The sequence below is a fragment of the Rattus norvegicus genome, chromosome 18 (assembly GCF_036323735.1).
Source record: "Rattus norvegicus strain BN/NHsdMcwi chromosome 18, GRCr8, whole genome shotgun sequence".
Taxonomy (NCBI): domain Eukaryota; kingdom Metazoa; phylum Chordata; class Mammalia; order Rodentia; family Muridae; genus Rattus; species Rattus norvegicus.
In genome coordinates this window covers 73462151-73490040 of record NC_086036.1, presented here as the reverse complement: position 1 = coordinate 73490040, position 27890 = coordinate 73462151, and the positions used below count along the sequence as shown (strand labels likewise).

The window sequence follows — 27890 nt, the reverse complement described above, 5'->3', positions numbered from 1 at the left end:
AAGGTTTAGGGCCTGCTCTCCTCAGTTCTGTAGCAGACGAGGAGCAGAGATAGCTCTCCTGCTTCCATGACCCAAGAACTAGCCCTTCCACCTGCCCCAGGAAGCAAGGGGCAAGGGTATGGAATACTGTTGAATGGCAGACAATAGGCAGGGCCAACTCTCCCACACTCACACTCTTGAGGCCCAGCTTACCCGAAGTCCCACCATCAGGACCAGTTCTATTGTGCTGCCCAGGTGAGGTATGGGGCCTGTTCTTCCAAGTACTGCAGCTTGTGAGGGGCAGGACCAGCTCTCCTGTCTCATGACCCTAGGGTCAGGTCTCCTGCCTGTCACAAGTGGTGAGGGTGAAGGGTACTTCTTTCTTGTCCATGCCACCACAGGAAGATGAGTGAGAGGGCTAGCTTTCTCATGCTTACATCCTTGGGACCAGCTAACATACAACTCCAACAATGTGCCTGCCCTCATGCTTCTAGGGCCAGCTCTTCCTTGATGAGAGCTGAGGGCTGGGGCCGGTTCTGCACAGCCTTCAGACATCAATATATCCCCAGTGGCAGTCCAGACAAAATGTCTCACCTGCTTTGCTCCATCCCATATCACACTGTCGATGGCTACTCTCTGAGCCTGACAGCAATCTCTCTACCTGTCTAGTCCCAAGGCAGGTTGCCATCATGCCAGACATACACATCCCAATTCTGTGGTGGCTCAGTGTCTCCATCCACCACACACTCTCTTGAATTCAGTTAAATTGTCACATGAAAGAACACACAACACAATAACCTCCGATCCAATTGATAAGATATAATTGCCCACCTAAACATACAAAGCGCTGTACACATCCATCCCTTAAGAACACTCATAACAACCTGTAAATGTGCAGAGAGGAATCTTAACATTGGCCTCCATGTTCTCTCGGCTGCTTCTCCTTGCTCCAGTGTCCTCTTCCTCTCTAAAGCTTTTCTCCTGCTCATCCTTCCTTCTCGCCCACTGACAGGCCTCGTTGTATCCTATACCTGCCTTCGCTTGTATAATGACATTATCATGCAGATATCCATCTCACCTTTGGTGGTAACAGACCCTGCTGCTGCAGAGCCACAGACCCAGACATGGCTCCCAGTGTCAGCACAGGCCAGGACCCCATCATGGTTTCAGGTGGTATCACGGGCTATTCACTACCCTTGAGCCTCCAATACTAACTCTCTTTGTTGTGCATATATCCTTTTGTTTTTCTTTCTCTTCCATTTCTCCACCACTTACTTGTTCTTAGTGGCATCTTGGGTCTCTTAAGTGTCTGGGGTCCTCTCAGGAGTGATCTCAGGAATACTGTGCCTTCCTTGTGCTTTATGGCAGGTGTCATCTTGAGCATGGTTTGCCCCAGCCCCGAGGGGTAGCAGACTGGGTGTTCATCTTAAGCTAGCTTCATTTCTGGGTCCCATATTACCAGACTGGTGGTCAATTCAGGCTTGCTTCTCTCCTGGCCCACAGGAGTGGGGCATCTGTCTTGGGCTGCCTGGGGCCTGTGGTTCCTTGCTGGGTTCTTCTAGCCTCAGGCTTGCTTCCTGTTCAGGCCTATCCAGTAACCTGGCACCAGAGAGGTGGCCAGCTCCCTGTTCAGAACCTCTGGCACCAGACAGTATTGGTCTCAAGCTTGCTTTTTCCAGGGAATGTTAGGCTACTAATCATTCAGATGTTTGTAGATCAGAACACAGAACAAAGACATACCTCTCCTCTTTGCCACCGACTGATGCACATGTGACACAGCAATCACATTGCAATGTCTCTAGGGGCAGGAGCACGGCATTTCTTTATTGTGTCTCTCTGTATGTGTATGTGTGCACATGTGTGTGTATGCAAGTGTTTTCAAGTCCATGCCTGTGCTCCATGGTGCTGACGCAGAAGTCGAAGGACCACTTTGAGCAGTCAGTTTTCTACCATGCAGGTCCTGTGAAGTGAATTCATGTTGTCAGGCTTTGAAGCAAGAATGCTCTTATGTTTTGAGTCATTTTGCTAGCCCAGTGCTTCTTCAATAGAATGTATCATAATTTATTTTTTTAAAAAACCAGCTGTATTGTCAACATAGCCTGTGCATGGATTTCTGTTTTCCAGGCTGAACTCAAACTCCCTGTTAGTTGATGATGACTTTGAACTTAAATTTTCCCTCTTACACTTCCTCATGTTGGGATCAGAGCTTGTACCACTACTTCTGGTTTGTGTGGTGTTGGGGATCAAATCCAGGATTTGTGAGTGATAGAAAAACACACACTCTTACCTGAGTTACATACACAGCCCATGTGTACAGACTTTAGGGAAAGCTTTCCAGGTTTCATTTGGGCTGCCGCCACTGATGGGTTATGAAATCAGTTTACTGAGTCATGACCAGAATTAGCTGTGTTTTACACACCTGCACACATACACGCACACACAGAGACATGGAATAAATATTTATTTTTAGTATATGTGTGATTAGCCATCATATATGGCTGTGTTTCATGTATTTTCAATGCCTGTGGAGGTCAGAAGAAGGAGTCAGAACTGGACCTGGAGTAGTTAGTACCTCTGAAAGAGGAGCAAGTGTTGTTAGGCCATCTTTCCAGCCCCAAGAAGAAATACATTTTGAGTGTATTAAATGCTAGGGTAGTTTTTTTATTTCATGAATGTCATCAAAAGAAACCCCACACTCTCAAGTCATGCTGTTTCCTACATGATAATTTCTGGAGAAAGCACTGCTCTTCCCTCATTCTGCTTTCTCCTCTCTCCTAACTGCCTTCCAGTTTGTACTTTGCAGTTCATGATTTGTCTTCTGAATTCTCAGCCTCTTCTGAACCTTCTCTTTTTCTCACACACTAACAGGTCACTAGTGGTGTTCTTCTCCTGCTGTCCTCCTCTCCTCCTATCTGGAGAGAGAGAGGAAGGGTAAGTGGTCCTCACTGCTACTCTTTTCTGGAATTTTTCTTTTCCTTCTTGAATCTACTTACTGTGGCCATCCGTTAAATCACTGTCCCTTTTCTGTCCCTACGGCACTTGTTCTTCATTGTCATCTTGTCCATTCTTACTTTTTTCTTAGTTCTTGGTGATTTCAGTATATACATGGATGATTTTTATTTAATAGTCCCAAAGTTCTGTCAGGAACTCTCTCGTGATGATGATGTTCTATGTTCTTACCTCAGCCAGATTGTAGTATAGCCAGTACTTCATGAGTTATCCATTAGAAAGGGCTATGGATGCTTTTTATATATGGATTTTATATATATATAGAGGCTAGAGAACAACCTTGAGTGTTATTCAGGTCTTTTCCACTTTTATTTGTTTCACTATAAGGTCTCCCACTGGCCAGGAACTTGCTAAGTAGTATAGACTGGCTGGCCATTGAGCCTCCAAGGATCCAGTGCTGGCTGGCATCACAAACACATGTCATCATCATGGCAAACTGCTTTGTTTTGTTTACTTATTTACCTATACATTTATTTAATTGTTAGAAATAAAGCACATGGATTCTAGGGACTGAACTTAGGTTCATGTGTTTGCAAAGGCAAGCACCTTACCAAATGAACCATTTTCCCATAGAGCTGAGACTGGCCTGAATTTTTAATCCTTCCTGCTTCCAAGTTCTGGGATTACAGGCATGTCTTACCACACTACAAAGAAGAATTTCCATCCTGGATGTCCTTGTCTAAAAACATTGCTTATCTCAGGTTTGTTTGTTCTCAGGAGATAGGATGAACCTATTCTGGTTGTTCTGACCCATATGGGAAGAAAATCGATAGCAGAGTTGACACTCACACCATGCACAGCAGTGCTGGAAGCATGCTGACTCAGTGTTAGCGTCACTCACTGCATTCACTCCTAGTGCCCACATCAGGTCACTGTCTTAGGAGGCCCTGCATGCATGCTGTGCACATGCGCTCACCCAGATGAGCACATACACAACAGTCTTAAACAGACGTAAATGGTGGTGTTTGCTAAACCAAATGACGGGAGAGACTTAGGACTTTTTTTTTTTAATTTTTAAAAATTTAATGGCGTGTGTGTGTGTGTGTGTGTGTGTGTGTTTGTGTGTGTGTTTGTTTCAGTTCAGGTGTGTATTCCAAATTGTGAGATGTGGTTTGTGGTTCCAGGGATGAAACTCAGGCCATTAGGCTTGCTTGACAAGTGTTTTTTAAACCATTTGAGCCATCTTAACCAGCTCAAGCTTTCAAGGCTTCACGCTCAGATTCAACTTTATCTGTTTGGCAAGTTTGTCTGGGTATATTCTCAAAGCATTGGATTATTGCTACTCTGCTACAATTTATTTATTTTATTTACTTAATATCTGTGAATTTACGTATGCATTCATGTATGTATGGGAGTGCACATGTGCCACAATGTGCACATGGTTAGCAGCCAGCCCTCAAGGGATTGGTGTTCTCTTTCAAATGTGGGTCCTGAACTCAGGTTTTGGGCTTGGCTGTAAGTTCCTTTACCCACTGAGATGGCTGACCTTTGGCACCTGCATTTAAAAAGGATAAAAGTTTAAAAAGGATAGTACAGAGCAAAACTGGAGTATATGATAGCCCCAGTTCACAGAATTACTTTGTTTCTAAAAAACCATACTGCAAAGCAACCAGCTAAAGAAAGACCAAGGAAACGGGGGGACTTGTAAACGTGGCTTATTCCCTTATTTTGTATAACTGGGTCTCACTTCCCCAAAGAAATTTGTTGAAGTATGACATGTAGTATCGACAATATTTCAGACTTCTTGTTTAGGCAGTTAGTAATCACAAAATATTTTATTGTCCAGAACCATTCTTGCAAGCAGATTTAATGAGTGCTTCTGTGCAGTACTGCTTGGGGATGCAGCATTTCTGGAGTAGCAAAGGGACTCCTTACCACTTCTTTCTAGTGGGTTTCTGTCATACCACGGGAACTAAAAATTCCAGAGTTCCATGTTCTACCAGATAACTCACTTTAAAAAACAAAAACCCCTATGACTTAGTGTTTCTTTTTTTTAAGATTTAATTTTTATATGCATTGCTATTTTGCCTGAATGTATGTCTGCGTGAGGGTACCAGATCCTCTGAAACTAGAGCTGCAGACAGTTATGAGCTACCATGTGGATGCTGGGCATTGAATTAAGTTCTCTGAAAGAACAGCCAGTGCTTTTAACTGTTGAGCCATCTTTCTAGCGCCAGACAACTCACTCTTGACCAGTCGATATAGCGAGAGGTATCTAGTGCCATGACTGTTCCAGAGATTGGGTATACTGTTCCCAGACAACAAAGTGAAGTTTCCTAAGAACTCAGGAGCCAGTTGTGGTGACGCCTTTAATCCCAGCACCCAGGAGGCAGATCCGGGTGGATCTTTATGAGTTTGAGGCCAGTCAGGTCTACATAGTCAGTTCTAGGCCAGACGAAATTACATAGCGAGACTCTATGTCTTCAAAACAAAAACAAAAACAACAACAAAACAAAACAAAACAAAAACCAAACTCGGGAGAGGAGGATGTAAAGTTGAGGTGGTGATCAACCTCCTGCATATGGAGTTCAAAGGACAAAGACTTCTATTTACTGTGTGAATCCCAGGGATTAAACTTGAGTTGTCAGGCTTAGCTCAAGTACCTTTATCTGCTGAACCATCTTGCCAACGCTGGCTTCACACTTAAAAAAAAAAAAAAATCAATGTCCTACTTCCAGCTATTTGATTATCCCTACCAAAAAAATCCACTTTTTGGTCAGGGGAAAGCCCATGAGTCCTCTACCTTACACCAAGAACTATACTAAGGAATGCAACTAAGGAACACTAAGAGCAGGAGGAATAGTCTTCCCCAGGGAGGAGGACACCAAAAGAGTAGCCCTGAAGACCCGAATAAAAATAAAATAAAAATAAAAGTAACACAATACAGACAAGCACACATGCAAGCATGTACACAGTGACCACAGAAAAGGAGGCCATGAATTTGAAAGAGAGCAAGGAGGGCTATATGGGACTGTCTGGAGGGAGGGGATGGAGGATAAAAGTGATAAAATCATATTGTAATCTCAAAAGAAAACTAGAAAAAGAAAAAAGTCCACTTTTTGATAATTTGATTGTTAGGCACAATTAAACTGTGTATATCTTTCCCATTGTGTTTAGAGAACTTTATTTAGCTTGGATTTCTGTTTCTAGTGACTTTTAGACCCAACCCTGTGTTTAATTATAAGAAAGTTATGTCCTAGAGGGAAAGCTTTGTAACATTTATTGATGAAAAATGACCCAAATGGTAGAGTGTCCAAAGTAAAAGCACTGTCCTCTTTCAGAAGACTTACCATAGAGCTTTGAAAGATATTTATTGTATATGATAACAAAATTTTATTCCTTGTCCCTCTCTTCCACTTTGTTAAGGATCCTTCTAGAGATTCTGTGCCCTAGACAAAATTATAAATAAAATTGCTTGTTCTTTTTTTTTTTTTTTTTCTTTTCTTTTCTTTTTTTCGGAGCTGGAGACCGAACCCAGGGCCTTGTGCCTGCTAGGCAAGCACTACCACTGAGCTAAATCCCCAAGCCCCAAAATTGCTTGTTCTTTTTTTTTTTTTTTTTATTCATTTATTATATATAAGTACACTGTAACTGTCTTCAGATACACCAGAAGAGGGCATCAGATCTCTTTACAGATGGTTGTGAGCCACCATGTGGTTGCTGGGAATTGAACTCAGGACCTCTGGAAGAGCAGTCGGGGCTCTTAACCACTGAGCCATCTCTCCAGCCCAAAATTGCTTGTTCTTAAACAGATAGTATAACCACTTTTTCTGTCCACTTAAGGTTTCTGTGTGTTCTGTGTTCAGTACTTCTGTTGGTGTGTGCATAAGTGCTTGTGTGTGTGAAGTCAGAGGTTGATATCACTCGTTTTCCCTAGGTCACTCTTCACCTTGTTTTATGAGACAGAGTCTCTCACTCAACCCAGAACTCAAGGGTTTGGCTAGGTTGGTTGGCGAGTGAACTCCCAAGAAGCTGCCTGTTGCCCTCAAGCACTGGGGTATAGATGTGTGTAATCCAAACTTGGGTCCTCATGTGTGTACAGCAGGCACTTTACCAACTGAGCCATCATCTCCCTGACTTCCTCATTTAGTTTGTGTTCACTGCAAGCTGCTCTATTCATTTTCTATGAAGAGCCTTTTCCTTCTTAATGCCCACATTGTTTGGAAAGACCTTGATGTGCTCACTGGTTCTATTTATGGTTGGTTAATGCCAGTCCTTTGTGATTGATTTGGAAATATTCATGTGGGTTTTAACCAGAGTACTGTTGACATATTTAGGCAACTGTGATGAAATCTCATTTAAAACTTAAGTTTAAGGATTTTGAAATGCAAGTTAATTGATTGATGTATAATATTAAAAATAATATTGTATAAAAAAGTAGTTCAGATTCATTTGTGCTATCCATATAACTTATTCCCTGAAGAAACAAGAGTCATGCACATTTTAACTAGTCGAGTGATTTTTAGATTTTAGCTTTTTATTGATCATGTTGCAGAAGAGTTTAGTCAAAAGACCATAGCTGGTGGGGTTGGGGATTTAGCTCAGTGGTAGAGCGCTTGCCTAGGAAGCGCAAGGCCCTGGGTTTGGTCCCCAGCTCTGAAAAAAAAAAAAAAGACCATTAGCTGGGATAGAGAGATGGCTTGTTGTTGGTTAAGAGTACTTGTTCTTGCAAGTTTGGTTTGATTCCTAGTACCCAAATGGGCAACCGTAACTGCTTATAACTCCAGTTATAAGCCCTTTTCTGGCCAGGAACACCTGCATGCATACATGTGGTTCACAAACATATAGTCTGGCACAGACACATGCACATAAAATCAACAATTAAATCTTTAAAAATAATAACAGCAAAACCAGACTAAAGCTCATAGCCATCTTGAATTCTTTTTTCTTTTTCTTTTAAGATTGGTTTTTACTTGTGTTTGTGGAGAGACAGACACACTCATACACAGAGAGGGAGGGAGAGGGAGGAATATGACCGTGAAAAATGTATGCAACATGTGTATGTGTGCCTGAGGAAGTCAGAGAGAAGCTTATGTCCTCTACAGCCGGAGCAACAGGCTGTGAGCTGCCCAATTGCGTTCTAGAAATTGAACTTAGGGACTCTGGAAAGGCAGCAAGGGTTTTTTTTTTTTTTTTTTTTTTTAAGATTTATTTATTTATTGTATATAAGTACACTGTAGCTGTCTTCAGACACACCAGAAGAGGGCATCAGATCTCTTTACAGATGGTTGTGAGCCACCATGTGGTTGCTGGGATTTGAACTCAGGACCTCTGGAAGAGCAGTCGGGGCTCTTAACCACTGAGCCATCTCTCCAGCCCAGCAGCGAGGGTTCTTAACCACCACCTCTCTTCTCATCTGCCCACTCTCTTGATTCTTGTTTCGTGCCTCTTCACCTTTCTCATTCTGATGCATCAGTGGGCAAGGCTCCTGCTAAGTGTAATACCAACTGCATGAGCAGGTCCAGCAGACTCAGTGCTGATCTTGGCTGGGACTTTGCAAATAAGTTAGGCCAAAAGGTTCAGGTGTACAGCGGCTGCTTTAATGAGCAGCTGTGCAGTCATCCCATCATCTTTCAGGGCGAGAGCAGAGTAGATGCAAGCAAACATGGAGATAAGCCAGGGTGGGCAGTGGGGATGGTGCTGGGGAGACTGCCACTGCTGGGTGATGTGCTGGTCTCCAGATGGAGCAAGGCCCTCAGCCAGCCCCGCACTGAGGAAGGGGCCAGTGCATTGTTTCTCAGTCCTATGCCATATTGTAATCTAAAGGTCTAATGCTCCCTTCTTCTCAAACTAGACTTTGATGTGTTTGTGTTATAATTGACATTACTTTCATTTTAGTATTTTTATTGTAGATATTTCAACTTTAAAGAAAAGAACTGTTAGTAGAGAGAGGGGAGCTATGGCCGGAATGTATAAGAAAATTAATAAAAAAAAAAGGAAAACCCTCTATTCGAGAGTATGAATGATCCCACCAGAAGAATCAGTGTTCTCTTTCTCACACACACACACGTTAGGCAGAGCTTTAGCTGGCCTTGATCTTGTTATGTAGCCAAGCTGACCTTTGCTCCTCCTGACACTATGAGGACCTATCTCTGTGGTGTCAGGATTACAGGCAAAGTTAACTATGACTTTCGTGTACTGGTTGAGATTGAACCCACAGCTTTTGTGTTTTAGGCAAACACCCAGCCCACAAACTCTGACCTTGTTTTTTTCTACATTTATTTATTGGGGGGTGGGGTATGCACATGTGATACAGTATGTATGGAGTGGTCAAAGGACAGCTTATGGGAGTCAGTTGTCTTTTCAACCCTGTGAGTACAAGGGACTGAACCCAGGTTGTAAGGCCAGGTAGTTAGTGCTTTTACTTTGTCTGTTAACATTTTGCCAGACTCAACTCTCTCTTCTTTTATTTTTATTAGAAGCAAGGACTTTTTTTCTTTAGTTCAAGGGTATTTTATATAGACATACAAATGTTTTATGTTGTTGGCATACTTTATTAGTGACACTTTTCATTTATTGATTTAGCCTATGCTCCCCCATTGGCTTACATTTCTTTCAGGACTGTTAAGCATTCATGCTTGTTTTCGTTTAGTTAAAAATTAGTTGTAAGAAATACAAATATGTTTATGAAGTAGGCTAAACAAGAGGGTCTCAAATTAGTAAAAACTCTAGTAGGAATAAATATTAGTCTTCCTGAGTTTGTTAAGCAAAGTATTGCAGTGCCCATTTTATTAAAGAACAGGGCCATGCAAGGAAAAAGCAGTACATGGAATATGTTTAAGTCCGTAAAAATGATGCTTCAGATGTTAGATCAATAAGAGAATTTTTCTGATATTTCCTGTATTTTGTCATAAAATGAACTAATACTTGGTAAACCCAAGTGATGGAGATGCCGTATTATACCTACTAGCGTACGCTAAGATTAACATGTGCATCTGTCTTTGCCCTATGGGGTCATTATGTTACCTTCTCTAACAGTCTGTGTACAGAGCAAGAGTGCTTTGCCTTGCTTCATAGCATTCTCAGGAATGCCATCAGTTAATGAAATTCACAATGTAAAAGGTTACTGACTGATGGCTAAAGGTTATGTTTTACTCACGGTTAATTAGATTTGTGTTTTTTATTGGAATGGCAAGGACATTAGGTTCTAAATTTAGTATATAAGGTATAAAATGTATAGGATGTTTTTCTTAAACCTGAACCTAGTCAGAATTTCTTGGATTCACAAAGTAACTGAACTATATTTTAATGCTTATTGTTTTTGAAACAAAACACCTGACATGAGACTCACTCAGTACATAGACTAAGGGAACAGCAGAATCTGGCCTTTGAGAGAGGCTCTCAATATGTAGCTTAGGCTTATGTCTAATCTCAGTCCATAGTCAGCCATGCAAATGCTATATTACATGGGTATGCTGCTATGCTCAGCTAGCCTTTTCTTTTAATCCTCCTTTGGGATTTGTCCTATTCAGGGGAATGAAGACAAGTTTGATGCATATAATTACTTTGGTTGCTCACTTCCCAAAAGCATGGAGTTTTGTTTGTTTGTTTGTTTGTTTGTTTTTGTTTTTTTGTTGTTTTTAAAGAAGCAGTGAGGAGAGAGAGCTCATTCAGAAAATCTGACTTTAATACTCAGAGCCCATGTTAGAAAGTCAGGAGCTGGGGAGGCAGAGGCGGCCTCCTACAAACCACTACCAGGCAGCACAGAGGAATTGCCATCTCCAGGCTAATCAGGGACCTTTAAAAAAAAAAAAAACAGGGGGCTGGGGATTTAGCTCAGTGGTAGAGCGCTTACCTAGGAAGCACAAGGCCCTGGGTTCGTTCCCCAGCTCCGAAAAAAAGAACCAAAAAAACAAACAAACAAACAAACAAACAAACAAACAAACAAAAAACAAACAGGTAGATGGCTTTCCTCATGCCTCACATGTACCAGCCCACACATGTATAAACACACCTCTGACCCCTTAACGACCCATTAGTGTACATTAGATGGCTCTCCCTGTTACAGTCTCTTCTCCTCTGGGGAATTGAGTCTAGAAACCATAATTTTAGTTACAGTGATTGCAGGACTAGTGCTGTGTGGGACATTGAAAACGTTAGTCAAACACTCTACTACTGAGCTTCGTTCCAGCCCAGTTCCCCTTTATCTATGTTTTTAAAGATTTATTTTTTTTTTATGTGTAGAGGTGGTGTATGATCTCCTGAAATTGGAGTTATAGATAGGAAAAGATGTAGGTTTGGGGACCTAAACCCAGGTATTCTGCAAAAGCAGCCACTACTTTTAACCACGGAGCTATCTTTCTAGTCCCTTTATTTTTCATTTTGAGAGGAGTCGCCCAAGTTGTCCAGGTAGGCCTTGACTCTGGGGTCCTCAGCCCTCGGTCTCCCAAGTAGCTAGAACTATGTACTTAGACTGCCATGCCCAGTCAGACTATTGCGTGTTTTTTGTTTTCTTTTTTGATATAGGGTCTCGTATATCCCAGAATTGCCTGAAATTCACTGTGGATCATCTTGAACTTCTAATTCTCCTGCCTCTTCCTCTGTAGTGCTGAAATTACAGGCTTGTAGCATCATGTCTAACACTACGTAGTGGTGAGGATTGAACCCCAGCTTCATGTATGCAAGGCAAACATATGAGCTAATTAACTACATCACAAGCCCCCAGTCTTATTTTAAATCATTCTTTTCATTTATATTAAAGTCAAGTACACATTAATTATATTAAAGTTTTTCAAAGATTTCTTTTTTGAATGTTTTAAACTTTTCTTATTTTGGTGCTGGAGATTGAACTCAGGGCTTCATGTACCCCAAACAAGCACTCTACTGCTAAGTTACTTTTCGAACCCTTTAAACGTAACTCTTTGGTTAATTGCTGTAATTAAAATAGAGGTTAATATTCTATTTTTAATAGATGAGACTGCTAGGATTTTGCTGGTGTTAAAGTCCTTTGAATCTGACTGCCAATCAAGCCGAGTATAGGCACATAGTGTCTTCTTTTTTTTCCTTTTCTTTCTTTTTTTTTTTTTTCCGGAGCTGGGGACCGAACTCAGGGAAGCACCTCCCACTGAGCTAAATCCCCAACCCCGGCACATGGTGTCTTAAAGGTCTGTTGTGTAAATGGTACCTTTTGCACTCCCTTAGAAGCATAGCATGCTGCATAGGTTAAATGACCTTCCATTCCTAGTCATTGACTTTGTGTGTTTTCATACAGGCTGCTTTCCAGTGCATCTTTGATATCGTTTCCTAGACTCTGTTCCATGATTTAATCTGGAGTTCTGAGATGAAGATGGAGGAGGCAGTGGGAAAAGTAGAAGAACTCACTGAGTCTGCAGCCCCACCAAAAGCATCGGAACAAGAGACAGTCAAGGAGGAAGATGGCTCTGTAGAACTGGAGTCTCAAGTTCCTAAAGACGGTGGAGCCGGCTCTACAGTTCTCTCTTCAATGCCCTGTTTGTTGATGGAACTGAGAAGGGACTCCTCAGAGTCCCAGTTAGCATCCACAGAGAGTGACAAGCCCACGACTGGCCGAGTTTATGAGAGTGACTCCTCTAATCATTGCATGCTTTCCCCTTCCTCTAGTGGCCACTTGGCCGATTCAGATACATTGTCTTCTGTTGAAGAGAATGAGCCCTCGCAAGCAGAAACAACAGTAGAAGGAGATACTTCAGGAGTGCCTGGTGCCACTGTTGGACGAAAGTCTAGGCGGTCCCGTTCCGAAAGCGAAACATCTACCATGGCTGCCAAGAAGAACCGGCAATCCAGTGATAAGCAGAATGGCCGAGTCACCAAGGTTAAAGGTCATCGGAGCCAAAAGCACAAGGAAAGGATCAGACTACTGAGGCAGAAGCGGGAGGCTGCTGCAAGGAAGAAGTACAGCCTGCTGCAGGACAGCAGCACCAGTGACAGTGACCTGACGTGTGACTCCAGCACCAGTTCGTCAGATGATGAGGAAGAGGTTTCAGGGAGCAGCAAGACAATCACGGCAGAGATACCAGGTAGAGGATGCTTTTTAAACTGACTGTAAGCACCGGTGGCCTTTCTCAGCTGTCAGACTCAGTTAGATGAGTGACACTTGAAACCCAGGAGACCTGCAGCTCTGTGTAACTGTGAAGACTGCAGTCTGTTAAAAAGACATGGCCAACTTAAAACACAAACCCATTCTGAGTTGCCAGTGCACTTTTTAGCACATCACAAAACACTAAGTAGTCAATGAGAGGGACAAGATTATTTTTAAGAAATGGAATTCTCACAGGTCTTTCTCTGTAACATACTATCTGAACTCTGTCATTGTCTTTTTAGCACTGCGTAGATTTAAAGCTCATTGTTCAGCATTACGGCTAAGTACAAGTGCATTCTCCTCAGGACTCTAGGCACCTTGCTTTAGTATCTAGCCTCTGCACTCGAGCATATGGTGTCTGAAATGATACATTCTTTCATTAAAGCTTTCTAATTACGGGTCCTCCTAAAATAGTTTTTTTCTGGGTTTTCCCTCAATTTAGTGGATGATATTGCACTTTTTTTTAAATCTACCTTGTCACTCAAATTGTAAAGAATGTTCAAAAAAACTTCCCCTTTATCTCCTAGGCTTTAAAAAGATTTTTGGAAATTGGCTTGTTTCAGCGCTCATAAATAAAAGGGTCTGTAGTTTGTTGTATGTTTGGCATGTCTGTCTTCCCTGTATTACTGCATCTGATACTGTGTGCTACAGAGGCAATCTTTGAGATTTCATATAGTAAGAAAGATGTTATCTGAATGGTTCTTAAGTGAAGAGTCCTCATTATTGAAGAGAATTCTATGACTAGGAATATTTTGTAAAGTAAGCAATACTTAATAGGTCATGACAGCAGTGTTTATTGCTGAATTAAAGAAGGGAAAGTTGGTTTTCTAAAGGTTTATAGGTAATTTTTTTTATTTTAGTTTTCTGTTTTATGCATAAAGCAACATTTTTAATGTACAAAGGATATTTCAAGAAAAAGCATATTGGTTATCTAAATTTATACCTAACCATGTAAACTCAATAGCAAGAATGATTTTAAAAGCACTTTATAGGTGATTAATGTATAAAAATAAGTCTCTTTCATGTAGCATATTAAATATGAGTTTAAACAGTCTTTAGAAATGCGTTTCTGTGATATCTTGATTAAATTCCTTTAGTAGTTTCTTATTATTAAAACTAAATGAGACAAGGTTAAATGACGCTCATGAAAGAAGCAGCCTTTTGGGTGGTCCTAAGGCATGTTCTAGGTATAGTTCAGTTGTCCGTTTACTATTATTTTTAAGGAAGCCTTATTAAGTACCTATAACATTGTGTATTCTTAGAGTCTGTTCTAATCTATTAATCAAATTTATTATGGATTTCCTGATACAGTACTTAATTCCAGTTAAATTGATTTTCAAATAACCATATCAACACTTTGCCTTTTTATGGAAAGGGAGAAGGTGGGTGAATAAAATTCTTTTTAAAGCTAGAATCCCGTTGTAGAGGTGAAATGAGTAATGTCTAATGAACACTCTCCTATCTCCTTAACATGTGGGCTAAGTATGCTTTGTTCATACCTGACTAACAGTCATTTCTAAGACTTAGAAACACTGGTATTTTGTTTGCCATCTATTCTTAATTGTGTACTAATCAAACATTTGAGTAAGTTAATAATTTACTATATTTCTGTTTTTTTATATATCACTTTGTACGTTTTTGGCCATTCAGAAGAGTGTAACATTTTCTAAGGTAATTGTGGGAAATCCAATGGTAGTTGAAGATGAAGGCCACTGTACAGCTGTGGTATGCACTGCTCGGATTTTTGGAGAGGAAGGTGGCAATATTCACACATAGAACAGGCATAAATGGTCTTTTTACAAATTATGCAAAGCGGCAAACATTAAACAACCCAGTGTTTAAATAGAAGGAACTTCAGGTCGGCCATATTATGTTTGAAAAACTGTGACCTTGTACAGTTCTACTGTAACAGACACATTTCCTGAGTCTCACATCACATGACTTTGGGCAAGAAGGGAGGCACACTCAGCCTTTAGCAAGAGTGGGTATTGAAAGTGCTCTAAAGCAGCGTGAGTGGAAGACCGTGGACGTCGGGTGCCGGCCCTGGATGTACCTAGGACAGTCTTTCGGATGCTGAGATTTCAAGTGCAGCTGTTTACACGGAATGCAAAACAACTGGAACATTAAAGTTTCCTACTCTGTAATTTTGTCAAGATATAGCCAGTTTAGTAATTCAGAAAAATTTGTAAGCTTTTGTTCAGTCACATTTTAAAAATTGAAGGAAGTATCTAATTGTACTATATGCCAAGTAATTTAATAGTATATTTTCATTTAAAGAATGCAGATAGTAATGCAGACGAGTACAAGCTTATTGATTTATTTTGATATTTTGGGAAGAAATGTTTAAGAAGTTTTTAAAAAGATCAATTAACTAATAGGCTGTTTAGTATTACATTGTATCATTTTCTGGAAGTTTTTGGAAATAGGGATGATTTAAGTATCTGTTTGGAGGAACAGGAAGATAATCTGGCAGTACTTTCATTTGGAAGGCTTAGAAATATTATAAATTTATAGTATTTTATAGTAACGTAGTGTAAAAATGCTATGTGATAGTTATCTTGAATATTCAATCCGTTATTCAAAACTGCCCGGCTTCTGTCTGGAAGTTTGGTGTGCGTTACAGACTACCCTTGCAGCTTTGCCTGGAGCCTTTACATGCTTTGTTTTCTCCACACTTTATGAACATTACTTTTCATGGGGCACAGTTTCTCTGTAGAATCACTCAGGTTATGTTTGTTGGAAGTATTCTGACTTTAGTTACTAGAATAATAGGCAGCACTAAACCCAGGGAACTAGTTTCCTGAGTAAACATGTGCATCAGTGTATATACATATGGCCACCCAGAAAACATTTTCTTCTGTAACTTTTCCTTTTCATTAATAGTTACTATAGGATGAACTTCAAGGTAGCTTTGTCTCATCTTGGCTGTCATGGCCTACTTTTGTGTGGTCAACGAATATCCATTGTGGCAGGTAAGAGTCAGTTGTCTCAGCTGTTTTACTTTTTTTGCAGTGGGGAGGCATTATTGAAGACAGTTGTCTAAGATCACCTGAATTCTTAATGCTTGGGAGGTGGTCAGAGCAGCTCAGCCCCACTGAAGGAAGGCAGCATCTCTGCGTCTAACATCCGCCACAGATACAGACGCTCAGATGATCGTGACGGACTGGCCTAGCTAGTTTTTCAAATATTATTATTCTTAATCGGTTAATTCTTGTCTAGAGTTAAATATTCTTAAAAGTAACACATTTGGGGCTGTTACTGGCTCAGTGGTAAGAGCGAGCACTGTTCTTTCAGAGGCGCAGTTTCTGGTCCCAACATGGGATACCTTACACCCAGCTGTAACTGTAGCTCTACTGCCTCTGGCAGATACACACATGTACGCACACTCATAATTAAAATTATGTTAACATTATATGAAGATAAATCTTTAAAAAACTAGTAAAGTCTTAAGTTTTCATAGTTCCATAAGTGGTTTGCCTGGATGCATTGGTGTGCACCGTGTGTGTTTCCGGTGCCTGTGGAAGCCCAAAGTGCTTTTGGTTCCCTGGACGGGACTTGGAGACAAGTTGTGAGCCACATGTTGCTTCCCGTAACTGAACGTAGGTCTTCTGCAAGAACAACAGGAGTTCCTGACCAGTGAGCCCCTCTCTAGTCCCCAGTAATTATACTTTTGTTAGCATTCGAGTATATCTTCTATGATACATAACAACATTTGTCATATAGGATGTACATCTGTCTTCATTTTCTTTATATCATTGCATTTTGAACCTTTAAACATATTACTGTCTGGATTATTTGGATTTGGATAATTTACTATAAAAATTAACTATAAAAGTAACTTTCCTGTTGTTTGACATTTGGGCCGTTTTTCTATTTTGATGTTACACGTAAGATGAACACTTTGGATTTCTGGTCATATATCACAATAGTATGTTTACAGTATCTTGAGTCTCAGTGTTCATGTATTCTCTCTGTAGATAATACATATTCAGTCTTGTTCATGTGGTGGAAGACTAGGAACGTCAGGTTGATTTGTATTACTTTGCTATTTAGTGAAGTTGAAAAACTACCTTTGCCACTTGTTCTGGTAAACAGTTCTTAAGTTTATCACACAGTTTCTTCTTGGCACATGTGCTTTTTTTCTTCTTCATTTGTAGGGGTTCTTAATCTACTGGGTATTTAATTGTTTGGAAAAGTTTTAATATTAATCTAAGCAGTAGGGACTCATAGTCCTGAGACTCATAAGGATCCCCATGAAGCCCTGGTCATTGACCTAGAGTGACCGTGAAGTGACCCTCAGTGACAACAAGCTTCATGTACTTAGTGTAAGTAAGTGTTGTAATCTGGAATTAGTTTGCTAGCTGTGTAGGAGATCTGGTAGATAATGTTGTTAATAAGAAACAGAGGCAAATAGGTAAAAACTGTTTTAAGCTTTGTACGTGCAGAGTAGGCTGATAAGATCCATGCGTTTTGTTGTTGTTGTTAGTTTTGATTTTTTTTTTAACTCTGGCTTTGTATTTTAATAGCCATTTAAAAATTCCGGTACCCAGGCCATGCTCCAACCCAGTCAAATCAGAATCTTCTGGGGTCTGACTCTCCGAATGAACTGCTCGGTGAAGTCAGCCAGGCCGTGTGGGGTGATAGGGGGTGAGAGAATAAAACTGGTGCTCTGGTCGCTCACTTGAGTTGCCAGTGGGTGTGAGGGTTTGAGAAATGGTGGTCAGAGTGTAAACTGTGCAGTTCTATGTTAATAGGCATGGACACCTTCTTTCTCCATATAAATGAAAAAACAGTTTTTTTGACCCAGCATCTCATTAGGTAGGTGGCCTTGACTAGAGGTCCTGCTGACCCCTCATTTGCCCACTATATCTACCCAGGTGTGTTTATATCCGTTGATTAAGTGTATTAGTCTGTACATCACAGTGCCCTTTGGATAGATATCTTTTGGCAGCCTCTCACGTTAAAGCACCAAAATACATCATTTACATCCTTATCTGAAATGAGCGTCTATGCTAACTTTGTATACATAACACAGACTACCTTAGTGGTAATAAAAAGACCATGTTTGGGGTTGGGGATTTAGCTCAGTGGTAGAGCGCTTGCCTAGCAAGCACAAGGCCCTGGGTTCGGTCCCCAGCTCCGAAAAAAAGAAAAAAAAAAAAAGACCATGTTTATTTAACATGAGATTATCATCATTCCTGTTTTTTAATGTTTTTTCTTTTTGAGACAGGGTTTCTCTATTTAGCCCTGGCTGTCCTAGAATTCACTGTAGACCAGGCTGGCCTTGAACTCAAGAGATCCACCTGCCTCTGCCTCCCAAATGCTGGGATTAAAAGTATTTGCCACCACCACCTGGCTTTTAAACTTACTTTTTAGTAGTTTTCATTTTACAGCAAATTTGAGCAAGAATTCTTCCAAATTCCTGCCTCTGCATATAGCCTCCTGCTATCACCAACTTAAACTAAAAAATTAAAGAACACTTTTTTTTTTTTTTTTTTACAATGATAAACCTACATTGACCTTCTGTTATTACCTAAAGTCCTTTATCTACTGCTAGGGTTCACTTAGTTTTGCTTAGTTTTGTGAATTTTGACAAATGTGTCATGTAGTTCTCAACATTCATGCTTGTTAGTGTTCATGTCCAGCACTCATACTTTTGAGGCTAGGACCTTAGTCCTTATTATACGTGTTCTCTCATCATTTCCTAAAGTCAAGATTTTAAGTACCTATTTTTATATTCATCCAAAGATAGGTGAAGCCAGTATTTAATAGATCAGCTTTCTGACTTGTACCCTATATTTATTTCTACCCAATACTTGTAATAGGGCAAAAGGAAAATGGTTACATTTTAAATTCTGCTTAAGCCAAGTAGGGTGGTGACCATCTAGAACCTAGCATTCCAAATAGGCAGGAGTCTAATTCAAGGCTGGACTCAATAGCAAGTTGAAAGCCAACCTAAGCCACCAACTGAGACCATGTCTCAAAGACAGGCCTCTTGTGTGGTGAGATGTGGTGCTGCTCTGTAGCTACTCACAGCCTAGCAGGCTGAGAGGGTGATAGAAAGTTAAATCAGCATGGGACACATAATGGGACACTGTCAAAAACCACAAGGAAAATAAAGTATACATTCTATTTGGTCTGGTTTTCCTAAGGCTGATATAGTAGGAGAAGGTACATCCTTCTCAAAGAATTTGTTTTTAAACATTTTTAAATAATGGATTTAGTGGAGAAAGAGTAGTCAGAAGAGGAGAAGATGAAGTTGAAGAAATGTAGGTAACAAACTTGAAAAGTTTATTATTAAGTAGAATGGGATTAAAAATTTGTGCAGAAGCATGGAGGAATAAAAAATGAGTGGTGTCATTGAAAAGGTTTTAGTGTCTGCAGTCATTTTTGATAAGGATGTGTTCTTTTGCATATTTATAAGTAGCCACTAAATGATAAAAGGAGTCATGTTTGAGAAAGAAGATGTAGTAAAAGTGATAGAACAATTCATTAGATTGTGTTTTCCAATTTTGTTTTGTTTTTTGGTGGTGCTGGGCATAAAAGCCGACCAAGGCCTTCCACATGCTAGGCAAGGGTTCTGTTATGGAACTATATCCCAAGGTTAGGTCTGTCCTTCATACAACATCTTGATGTAGGTAGATGGTATAACCCGACATTAGTCAGTCATTTTATTCAGAAAGTATTTTTGTACCTGTTATGCAGTGTCGGGACACAATAGTGAATGAAGCCTCTTCCCTCATGAAATAAACTCTTCCTAGAGTAGCCAGATAATAAATGCATTCGTTATCATTGGGTAGTTTCTTACCAAGAATAATAGTAATAACAATAAAGCATATAGGAGATAAAGACTGAGAGGAAGTTGGATGGGAAAGCTACTGTAATAGTATAGTCAAGAGTAGTGTGAGGGGGCTGGGGATTTAGCTCGGTGGTGGAGCGCTTACTAGGCCCTGGGTTTGGTCCCCAGCTCCGAGAAAAAGAAAAGAAAAGAAAAAAAAAAAAGAGTAGTGTGAGAAGGCAACCTATTTAATATTGGTCTTGAAAATGAAGATTTTACAATCCAGCCCAAGGATGAAGTTTGTGTAGGGCCAAACCTTAAAGCATAGTCTGGTAAACTGTTCTTCTATTGATATTAGTATCTGTTTATAGTCACATATTTGGAATATGCTTAGATTATATGAAAAGCTTTTTTTTAACTGCAGGACAACTTAGAGTTACTAATATATCCTATATAGGGAATATATGCCCTATCTATACTTTCTATCTCTCCCTCTCCCTCTCCCTCTCCCTCTCCCTCTCCCTCTCCCTCTCCCTCTCCCTCTCCCTCTCCCTCTCCCTCTCCCTCTCCCCCTCTCTCTCTCTCTCTCTCTCTCTCTCTCTCTCTCTCTCTCTCTCTCTCTCTCTGAGATAGGGTCTCATTGTAGCCCAGTTTAGTTTGACTTCCAGTTGAGGATGACCTTGAACTTCTGAACCTCCAAATATTGGTATTATAGGAATGTACCACCACATCTGGGTTCAGGCAGTGTTGGGAATTGAACCCAGGCTCCATGCATGCTAGGCAAACACGCTACAGCTTACATCCTTAGTCTGCATACCCCAAACTTAAACACAAGACTCATTTGCTCTCAGTGGCACACACATTTAATACCCTGGCAGACACTCAGGTTTCTGTAAGACTCGCCCAGACGTACACATAGATTTTGTACATCCTTTGCGTAGTTTTCTGTACAATTAAAAAACATCTAAAATAAGAGCTCTTCAGTCAGGTGAAGGTTGGTTACGGGTTCACCTGACAAAGTACTACGTTTTAGAATTCTAAAACCAACACAGTTAAACTATTCAATATATAGTGGCTCTCGACCAAAATTGTACACTAAATATTATCTTGAAAACTTTAAAAAAAGAAATAAACTTTAAATATCTTGGCACCATCCTGGTTGGCGGTATTGTTAAGCCACTCCAGATTCTTAGTTTAGCAGAGGCATAAATAAGAGAACACATTTTCCCAGATAGATCACTGAAGCTATGAAAAAGGGTGACACTGTATGATATCAGTTATTTTATGATTTCTTTAGAGTAAGCTGCTTTGGCTTGGTTAGTGAATTTTGACAGCGCTCATCCGTGCTGTAACTATCAGGCTTAAGACAAAGAAACCAAAAAACAGTTCTGTTGCTGCTTTCCTGAGTTAAGGGTATTGAGATAAAAATACACTTTTCTAGATTATTGTTATGTTAAGTGGCCTCAGTGTCTCAAAGCTGACATCAGTTGTGCTATGGGATTTTGATGTGTGTAGCCAGGATTACTTGGTAGAGGAGTATGGTGTGACAGGACTTTATAGGCAGTGTTCTAGAAGACTGACTGTTCTGTTAAGTTCAGAGGCAGAGAGGTCCTGAATGTATATGGGGAACTAACTGGTTTGTACATTGGTTAAGGCCATGAGCAGTCCCTGAACCCAGAGACCCAAAACATGGCTGGGTACTCCAAGAGTTCCCCGGCGCCCAGTCAGGTGCTTACGTGCTGATGCCCAGCTTTCAAGCGCTGCCACACAACACTTTGCTGCTTTTATGTTCTTGCCAGTTTGAAGGTTGGCAGTGTTTTAGAATTCCCAAAGACAGTAACTGCTAAAAATGGAAAACTTTCTGAATCACCCATGAACTTGTCATTAAGGTGTATTGTCTACTTTGTGGATTAAGGAAAGCTAAACTGTTGGTATAAAAGTTTCTTCTGATGCTACTTTAGAGACTGCACAGTAAGCAGGTTTTTGTCTGTTTGTTTTCCTTTAGGTATTAGCTGAGCCTGGCGGCAACACTTGGGAGAGAGGGAGGCAGGAAGCCAGCTTCAGCTGTAGGGGAGTCTGAAGCTAGCCTGGGCTATGCGAAGCCATTTCAAAAACAAACCAAATAGTATTTTAAACAGAAAGCAGCAGTTGGATAAACTTGTGTTTTATTTTGTAGGTTGGAACATAGTCTTACAACAATAGGTAGGAAGGAATGATTGTTTTATGTTCATGCATAAGAAAAATCTAAATAAAAAATTTAGTGAAAGCAACTCAGTAAAAGTAGATAGTTGGTAAATAGAGATTCTCGTACCATCTGTTCCATAGTCCTCACTCTAATTTAAATCCTGTTTGATTCGATTTTTCTAATTCAGTTTTTCTATGAAGACTGAAATAATGTACTATATAAGCATTTTTAATTCCTTGTTATTTAATTAATTTGTTAATAGTCTTCATTAATTGTAATATATTGTACATGAGAAGCACATATTGCTTTCTTGAGTAGATATTTACTTTTGTACTAACTATACAACATAACGTGTAGAATATCATGGCATGATGTTGCAGGCCTGTCATCCTAACATTTAAGAGGTTGAGGCTGGAGAATCAAGAGTTTGAGGTTGGTCTGGGTTATAGGAAAACCCTTCCTCAAGGGGAGGGGGAAATATGGTAAGGGTCACTTTACTTCAGGAAAGTAGTTCAGTAGTCCCCCTCACAGGAAGGGGTGCTCTAAGATGTCCGGGGGACACTGTAAGCGTTAGCCACAGTCAGAACCATGGATACATACTGTCTTCCCTGTATGCGCATCTCTACTCTAAAGCTTAGTTTATAAACCAGTCACATCAAGGTTAATAACAGCAATAAGCATACACTGATAAGCTGTGTGGATTGTTGCCGCCTCAGAGTACCCCACCAGACTGTAGTTACCCTTTCTGTGATGTAGTAAGGTGAGTAACACTGGCCTAGAATAGCCTCCTAACTGACATGGCAGCTGTCTTTGGTGATAGTCCCGACAAAGGAATAATTCAGAGCTTGAGTTCAGGACTGTGGAAGATTTCATCACACTGCTCAGAATATCATTGTGGAAATTAACATTCGTGAGTCGGTCATTTCTGCATTTTCCCTTTCCTATTTTGGTCCTCAGTTAACTGTAAGGAATTGAAATGATGGGAAATGAAGACGTCCTCATCGGGCAACACCGTGTTTCTTTCTCATCATACATAAATAAACTTTTAATCTTGAGCTTTAAATTAACCCTGGTAGATAGCAGTCAGTCGAATTGAATGTGGTTTTGAGTTTCTAGTGAAAAACACTTAGTGAATATACTAGTTTAATTCTGTTTTCTTTCATTCATTAGACTGAAAATAAATCATCTCTGGTTATTTTAAAGGGAGTAAACATGGCAGGATTGTCGGGTTTGTTGGACATGGTGATAATAGGTTTTTAATCCCAGGAGTGGGGAGGTGGAGGCAGGAGGACCAGGAGCTCAATCAAAGTCATCCCTGGACAAAGAAAAGTCTTTCAGGATGGTAGATGTGTTTGTATGTGGGATTTAAAAGCATATTTTTTGAGGATTGGTAGGAGTTATGGTGAGAGACAGCTAACTTGGCATGAAAGCCTTCAGTTAGGAATATGCAATTTTGCTAATATTAACTGGATTTTGAGTTTTTTTCTTGCAAGAGAAATTTGCCCTTTTCCTTCATATCAGTGAAAAAGAAATATTCTATGCCTCATGGATTAGGCATGATATTTAGAATTTTATATGTAAAAAATTAAAACTTGTAATTTATCTTAATATTTATCAGTAACCTTATGCGGGGAGAAAAAACACCCTTGTGTCTTCCCACCTAATTTTGAGACAGGGTTTCTTTTTTTTTTTCTTCTTCTTTTTCTTTTTTTTTTTTTTTTTTTTTTTTTTTTTTTTGGTTCTTTTTTTCGGAGCTGGGGACCGAACCCAGGGCCTTGCGCTTCCTAGGTAAGCGCTCTACCACTGAGCTAAATCCCCAGCCCCTTCTTTTTTCTTTTTTTCGGAGCTGGGGACCGAACCCAGGGCCTTGTGCTCGCTAGGCAAGCGCTCTACTGCTGAGCTAAATCCCCAACCCCGAGACGGGGTTTCTTATAGCATAGGCTGGTCTTGAACACTGTGTAGCTGAGGGATGGAATCTTAAACTTCTGAACCTCATGACTCTACCATATCCAGTTCACGAGGCTCCTAGGATCCAGCCCAGGCCTGGGTGCTAGGCAGATGCTCTGCTTAGCTGAGCTGGCCCAAGCCTGTTTCTGTTGGTGATGCTGAGCTGCACCCAGGGCCGCACACGTTCCAGGCAGATCACTGAGCATGCGGCATCGGCTGAGGCAAGACCTCCCTTTTCTAAGAAGAGTTGAATTAAACAAATACTTGTAAATTTTTAATTTTCACAATTTAAGTGTATGAGAATTGTGAGTTGATTGCGGAAGGTTTAACACGTCTTTTCCTGAGAATATCTTTGTAGATTGATGTTCTTATTACTATGTAATGAGTTTATGAACCTTGTTTTCAGTCTGTTAGGGTGAGGTATAAACATCAAGGCTTTTCCTTGTAAGGATATAGGAGTTTCTTATGGTTGATGAGGTTTTCTCCGAAGTGAGAGTATAGTTACAAACTCATCAGTCTATATACATAGATACATGTATGTGTGTGTGTGTGTGTGTGTGCGTGCGTGCGTGTGCGTGCGTGCGTGTGTGTGCGTGCGTGCGTGCGTGTGTCTGTGTGTTTTGTTTTATATCAACAGAAGGAATAATATTGTTTTTAGGTAACTGACTGGACTTTAAATTAATCAACAATCTTTCCTTGGAATTGAGAGATGTGTTCAAAGGAAATTTGTCTTTACTTTCATTCTAGAATCACAAATTTTATTAGACTTATAGACTAAGAAAATGCTACTTTCATTTCAGCATATTACTATGACTTTTCTAGTGCATGCATACACTAATATGAGTTCTATTTTGCTTTCTGATAAAATATTTAACATATTAAGCATGACTGAAAATTATATTTATTTTTAAGATAAAAAGACTAATCTTTAGCATATAAGAAAATGATTGCTGTTATTGATGCATCGAGTGGATATGATCTCATTTTGTTGTTCAGTTAGAGGTCTTTAGGTTTTTTGTTTTCTTTTGTTTTTGTCTTATTTTGTAGCCCCTGGCTAGTCTGGAACTCACTATGTAGAGCAGCCTGGCCTTGAACTCACAGAGTTCCTAAATGTTGAGATTAAAGGCATGTGCCACCACCTTGGCTATATATCAAACAAGGAAAAAATTCAACGAGTTGGAAATTTCAAGTAATAGTTAACCTTGCAAAGTGATGGAATAGTGTTTTAAGTACTTGAGGAAATGTTAAACACTTGTCATTTTGGGAAGTCTTTTCTGCAAATGTGTGGATAAAGATGTAGAAGTGAGTTTTGGTAGAAAGAGGGTGTGCCGTAACACTGACTTAATTTAAAGAATATATACTAAAATATTAAGAGTTTATCTTAGAATATTAAGACTTGGCATTCTATAGTTTGAAGAGTTTAGCCTTCAGGATAATTTTGCAGTAGAAACCTATAAAAATTTATTCTGATTTAATTTTCACACAGTGCCTTAAAAATAATACATTACTACTGTCTTAAGGATTATAGTTTTGAGAATAGATTTACTCTAATGATAGCATCATTTCCAGAATGCACAGATTCAAAATTCTCCCTTTAAATAGTTTGAGTTTGTACTATAGACACTTAAAAAGTGGATCATTAAACGTGCCCTCAGTGTGGTGTTATGGAAGTGCCTAGTAGCCTCCGTCCCCTGGGAACTCCTGTGGTGGCACAGCAGTGTACAAACAGTGATAGAAACTGCGTCCTGTTTGGACTGAACGTGTAGTCTGTAAAGGGATAGTCCCGGCAGGAAGCATATTTCAACCTACAACACGGCGAATCCAGGCATTGCTGAAAGGCTTTTCTATCAGAGTGTCATCTTTCATCTGGATTGGACCGTCTCTTAACATCTGTGCAGAGAATTATCTCTTATCTATCAGGTTGTTTTCATTTGTGGGGTTTTTTTTTTTTTTTTAATGGAATAGGTAGAAAATTAGACAATCAAGTTGAAGATTTAGTTGGTGACATCTTAAGGGCTTCATCCCCTTACTAAGTTTATTTTCTCATAATTTTTCTGCAGTCTGTTTTCTCCTTGATATTTACTGTTTAACACTCTGAAATGTTCCATACCTAATCATTTTAAGAGACTCTTACAGATTAAAGTAAGGTATTAGAGCCACTTATGAGACAGTAGCAACTATATTGATATATATTTATAGCATTATTAAAATTGAGTTAACTTTAAATTGAGTTCAAGTAAAATTTTAGTTTAGAATAACGAGAAATTAAAAGCTTACAATTTAATATTTTGCATGAATTTTTAATTTAAAAATATTTTATTTATTTAAATGTTTTGCTCAAATGCATGTATGTGTGCCACAGTTAGTTGTTGCCCTCTGAGGTCAGAAGGCAGTGGGTCCCTGGAACCTGAGACACAGATGGTTGTTAGCAGTATATGAGTACTGGGGACTGAATTCCAGTCTTCTGCAAGAGCAACTGCTCTTAACTTAGTAAGAACCATCTCTCCAGCCCCCTCATGAAGTTTTTTTAAATAAGAAACTTACCTTTAATTTTCTCTCTCTCCTTCCTCCTTTCTTGTTTCCTTTCTTCACTCGCTCATTTCTTTCTGTCTTGTTGTTTTTCCTAAGCAACATAAAGGTGTCTGATCTCAGGGATGTGCCACGTAATACACATATATACCTATAGCTTAATCTGAAGTCATCAAAACTATTTGATAAGTAGCTAGGGGCAGATTCCTGTGTTACAGCCTATACTGATAGAATAGATTCAATCATTAATACAATACTCATTTCTTGCTTCCTAACATACGGGGTGTTTGGGGGAGGTGGGCAGGAAGAGATCTGCTCACATATAAACTTAATTATGATAGTTAAAATGGAGTGGGGGAAGATTTTTCTTTTAAGACAGTGTCTTTGGACATAAATTATTGCTGACATGCCAAATAAAAAAATAAAAAAGAGCTAGTCTGGCTTTGTGGTACATGCCTTTAATCCTCGCACTTGGGAGACAGAGGCAAGTGAATTTGATGATTTTAAGTCAGCCTAGTGAACATAGCAAGTTCCAGGCCAGTGAGGGCGTCATAATGAAATGAGATCCTGTCTTTAAAAGGCAAAACGAACAAACAGACAGACAGACACAGACAGACCCTCCTTCAGACACAAATGAATTTATCTTGCTTACTGTTATTGGGTTTTAAGAGAGGGCCTCTGAGTGTAGGTTTTTCTCAGCTTATGAAAGCGTACGTAAGTCAGTACACTGTCGCTGTCAGTGAAAAGTTACCTAGTGTATCATCCTGTTCACCAAGGCATCTTAAACTGATACTACTGATAATTTGTATTTTGTTAATGACAAGGTCCTGCTGTGCAGCTGCCTTTGAACTTGTAATCCTCCTGCCTCAGCGTTGCTGTATCCTGAGATTGCAGGCCTTTGTTACCTTGCAAAGTTACCTTATTGATAACTTTCTTCTTCTTTTTCTTAAATTGTTAATTAATTAACTAATTTATTTTTAAGGCAGGGTCTCCTGTGATGCAGGTAGGCCTGCACTTCCTGTGTAGCCAAGAATAATGGAGACTCCTCTTGGCTCCACCTCGAGTTGTGAGACTTGACACAGTCGTGTATCATCGCACCAGGTCTCACGGTTCACTTTTAGGATCGTGGTTGACCTTGCCCGATGGCAAAGCTACATCATAGTTATAGGAAAAATGGTATGCAGGAGTCTTGTTATCTTCATAAGTACATAGTAAAAATGACAGGCAAATTACTAAAAGGAAGTCTTCTAAAAGTATTATATTTTATTTAGCTGATACTTTTTATCCTTTCAAAAATGGTTTAAGTAATGCATGGGGGTGGTGAGAAGATTTTGTGTTATGCCACATGTTAGAACATATAGTATTAAAGCACTTCTATCAAATTTATTAAACATACATTTATTAAA

The 27890-nt window shown here is 39.8% G+C and overlaps 1 protein-coding gene and 1 non-coding gene across 5 annotated transcripts in view; one reads left to right on the top strand and one right to left on the bottom strand.

Annotated features, from left to right (window-relative positions):
* The window catches only part of Ark2n (arkadia N-terminal like PKA signaling regulator 2N), an 89656-nt gene that overhangs the window by 30719 nt on the left and 31047 nt on the right, over positions 1–27890 (top strand). For all 4 annotated transcript variants that reach the window (NM_001107374.2, XM_063277296.1, XM_039096776.2 and 1 more), the window contains exon 2: positions 12200–12983. In NM_001107374.2, the coding sequence (NP_001100844.1) occupies positions 12269–12983 (715 nt within the window). In that variant the 5' untranslated portion in view covers positions 12200–12268. The remainder of the gene's footprint in view (positions 1–12199; positions 12984–27890) is intronic.
* Positions 1661–1788, bottom strand: LOC120098380 (small nucleolar RNA SNORA17). Its single transcript, XR_005496564.1, has one exon. It is a non-coding gene; the product is annotated as a small nucleolar RNA SNORA17 (small nucleolar RNA).